This window comes from Scylla paramamosain, chromosome 42 (genome assembly GCF_035594125.1).
Source record: "Scylla paramamosain isolate STU-SP2022 chromosome 42, ASM3559412v1, whole genome shotgun sequence".
Lineage (NCBI taxonomy): Eukaryota > Metazoa > Arthropoda > Malacostraca > Decapoda > Portunidae > Scylla > Scylla paramamosain.
The window spans coordinates 9,375,001-9,378,982 of NC_087192.1; the positions used below are offsets into that span (position 1 = coordinate 9,375,001).

At 44.8% G+C, this 3,982-nt stretch overlaps 1 protein-coding gene across 1 annotated transcript in view; it reads right to left on the minus strand.

Annotated features, from left to right (window-relative positions):
- Positions 1-626, minus strand: part of LOC135093270 (medium-chain acyl-CoA ligase ACSF2, mitochondrial-like) — a 92,163-nt gene extending 91,537 nt beyond the window's left edge. The window contains exon 1 of the mRNA XM_063992373.1: positions 594-626. Within this exon, the coding sequence (XP_063848443.1) occupies positions 594-611 (18 nt within the window). The 5' untranslated portion in view covers positions 612-626. The remainder of the gene's footprint in view (positions 1-593) is intronic.
- Between the last annotated feature and the right edge of the window lie 3,356 nt (positions 627-3,982).

Below are 3,982 nucleotides of genomic sequence, written 5' to 3' on the forward strand. Positions count from 1 at the left end.
ACATTTCACCTCCTGTGCGAGTTGCATCCTCACATCTCTCACACGAGGAAGCCCCACAGGCGTAGTGTAACTGATTTTATTGTTGCTGTGTTCTATTCTTATTTCCAATAAGCTGTTTTATCTTTGCCTGTTTGCCAGTAACCTCAATTTTCAGCTCGTGGCTTGGGGCGAGGTGGTTCAGGACCCCACTCCAGAGAGCAGCTCAAGGCCTATCGTCTTTGTGTGCTAGGAAATTGACATTAATTAGTGGAGTGACGTGCAGCGTGAAGGGAAGGAGTGGGTGAGGGTCACCTTAGGAGGAGAAATTGTTGAGAGAGTGACGTGCTACAAAAGGGAGTTAAGGTGACATTTTGCCGCAGTGTTGAAGACGCCAAAACAAATCAGATGATAATTAATCAAAACATACAGAAAAATAAGTAACGTCGACGGTTTCACTTTTACTTTTTTTTTTTTTTTGCCTAGTGGTAGCTGTGTGTGTTCATGCAGTATCTTGAATCTTTAAGAGTCTGTGGGACAAGAAGTGAGAGAATCAGGGAGGCAAACTAGATCAAGGAAAAGGATAAAGAAAAAAAATCATAGCCGGCATTACTTACTCGAATGTGTAATTCCATTTCGCCGATGCCGGAGGTGTGGAGGACAGTTTCTTGTCGCCTGTAGGTCCTGGCGGGAGGTGAACAAAGATGCGGCCAAGAGTGAAAAAATAGAGAAAAGGTTAATAAGAGGAACGGAAAGAAGAAATAATGAACAAGTGAAAAACGGGAAAGTGGAAATATAAGAATTAAGCACACATACTGAAAAAAAAGAAAAAAAATACAGGAAAGTTGTAAAGAAAGCCAGGCGAGGTGACAAAGTGAGGAGTGAGAAAGAAAAACAAGAAAAAAAGAAAATAAAGGGGAGGAGGAGGAGGAAGCGGAGAGGGAGGAGGAAGAAGAGAAGGATTCCACAAACAGTTATTCATAGCATCAGAATAAGACTCATAATAGCACAAATTACTATGGATGTATTGTTTTTTACCTTTACAAGTTAGCTTAACCTAACATTACCCTACCCTACCTTACCTTGCCTAACTTGACCTCGCCTAACCTAACCTTCACCCTGAAACCCCATTACAATACGAGAAGCCGACAGAAGTGAAGGAGTGAAAGCTTTAGAAACCCAAACTATCTGTCTGGGGACGAAGAAAACTCGGTAGTTCGCGTCTCGGTCTGTCACCTTAAAAGCAGCCACGACTCGCCTAACCGCGCGGCGTCTCTGGACCATATTCTGAAACACTTCTGCTACGCACCTCCATTACATTAAAAAACCACGAGTGCAGTTGAAGCTACACCGGTTTTTAGGGGCGTTTTCACGGTTCTGGTGACAGATTAACAAGATCTCTACATTATTAAAAGGAGAAACAGCCTTGACAACCTAGCTAATCATCTCTCGGACCTTGGAAAACAGTCGTGGTGAGAGAACGAAGCGTTCCTGAACACTGGCCTCGGCGATCCCGTGACCGGCGATCTGACAACACCGATGCTACAGTCACGCATATCATCACATAACTGGGCATTTGGGCCGCTTTCTCTTTTGTTCTCTATCTTTGATGAATGAGTCTCTCTCTCTCTCTCTCTCTCTCTCTCTCTCTCTCTCTCTCTCTCTCTCTCTCTCTCTCTCTCTCTCTCTCTCTGGAGGCATGTAGGTACAAGCAAAGTACTTAGTCAGAGTGGTACATGAGTTGAGTATTTCGCGAGCGAATATAAGGAGGTAGAAAGCGTGAGAGGGCGAGGAAGTGCGGGAAGGAGAGAAGCGTAAGTACAGAAGCAAGGGGGGAGGGAAGGAAGACTGGGGGTTTGGGGAAGAGAGGAAAGGGTCATGGTCAAGGGCGATGAATGCTTGGGGTAACATTGTGTGTGTGTGTGTGTGTGTGTTGGTGAGGGGATTTGCAAGAGGAAGGACGGTACAAGGATGAGGAATGGGTGTCATTATGTTTTCTTTTTTTCCTCCTCTTCTTCTTCTTCGTCCCTACTTGTGTTCCTCTGTACTTTTTTATCATCTGTTGCCTTCACTCTCAAACAGGATTTCGTAACTCTCTCTGTTCTTATTAGTTTCACTTTTACCAAACACACACACACACACACACACACACACACACACACACACACACACACACTGTCCCGGTGTGTGGTGTGTAAGTGGTCTCAGTCCTACCCTAAGATCGGTCACTATGAGCTCTGAGCTCTTTCCGTAGGGTAACGGCTGGCTGGGTGACCAGCACACACTCTCTCTCTCTCTCTCTCTCTCTCTCTCTCTCTCTCTCTCTCTCTCTCTCTCTCTCTCTCTCTCTCTCTCTGACATTTGCTCCTCAGGTGAAGTAAGCCTCCCGAGTCACCAAGATTTAGGTTCCACCACCACCACCACCACCACCACCACCACCACCACCACTACTACTTTGCAAGCAGCCCTCTCTCACACCCACGACCTTTAAACCACCACTTTTTATTTTTTGAGGTGAACGTTTTACTTGGAACAGAGAGAGAGAGAGAGAGAGAGAGAGACAGAGAGAGAGAGAGAGAGGGAGGGAGATTCTTCCGTGCTGTCACTACCACACCCAGTTACTGACAATTACTCACTGTCTAGCCTTTTAAAAATTCTCCTTATTTCACCTCCTCCACCTCCTCCTCCTCCTCCTCCTCCTCCTCCTCCTCCTCCTCCTCCTCCTCCTCCTCCTCCTCCTCCTCCTCCTCCTCCTCCTCCTCCTCCTCCTCGAGAAATCATGGTAAACCGGTGACATGATTTATAGATTTGCTTTGTAAATTTATATATTGTCTTCAAATGGACCATCTCCTAAAGTAGTCCCTATCCCCCTGAGAAACATAGACAGCAGGAATGCAGTGCGTGGCATGCAAAGGGAATAAGATGCCTTACTCACAAACTGCTAAACACATTTCAGAAACGATTAGTAAGTTTTACAGACTTCTCATTACATATAATATTGTATACGCGAACACTCAATTTCTAAATTCACTTCCTTGCTTCATTTTTTTTTTTTTCATGAAATTGCACTTTTATGTATACGTATATTTCATTTGCTGTGATTGCAATCTCAGCATTCTCTCTCTCTCTCTCTCTCTCTCTCTCTCTCTCTCTCTCTCTCTCTCTCTCTCTCTCTCTCTCTCTCTCTCTCTCTCTCTCTCTCTCTCTCTCTCTCTCTCTCTCTCTCTCTCTCTCTCTCTCTCTCTCTCTCTCTCTCTCTCTCTCTCTCTCTCTCTCTCTCTCTCTCTCTCTCTCTCTCTCTCTCTCTCTCTCTCTCTCTCTCTCTCTCTCTCTCTCTCTCTCTCTCTCTCTCTCTCTCTCTCTCTCTCTCTGTGTGTGTGTGTGTGTGTGTGTGTGTGTGTGTGTGTGTGTGTGTGTGTGTGTGTGTGTGTGTGTGATGGACCTTTATTCCTCACAAATGCGAGTAGTACAATTGACAGCTGACACAACAATCCTGTCAAACATTTCTTAATTTTGGCTCCACAGGCAGACCACTAACTGTAGACTAGGTATGTACGTACCTACAGTCTACAGAGGGTACTCAATCTTTCTTTGTTCCCCTTAGTGGTTCATCTCGGTCTCCATGGAGTCTCCCTTGCAATATCCACACCCAGGAATCAAAACTATGCTACTCGAGCATTCTCTCTCCTTCCATCCCATTTGCATGTCATCACTGCTGCAGATACCACATTCACCTACAGCAATAATCATATTTTATTTTTCTAAGTAAAGAGACTGTTTTACGCCATCTCCTCATTTTGTGGAACGGAAGTTTTATCATATGAAAATAATAACTGCTTGCCCCCCAGCCCCACCTTTGTCTGACCTCCACACACTATTGCTATTGTTTTCCTTGTTCTCTAACTTGAACTTTCACTTGTCTCACCTTCCATCCGGAAATATTTTGAACGACCACATAGAAGTATTGGTTCTCTCTGTTGAATCAACCTTTACCGAGTATTTTCTT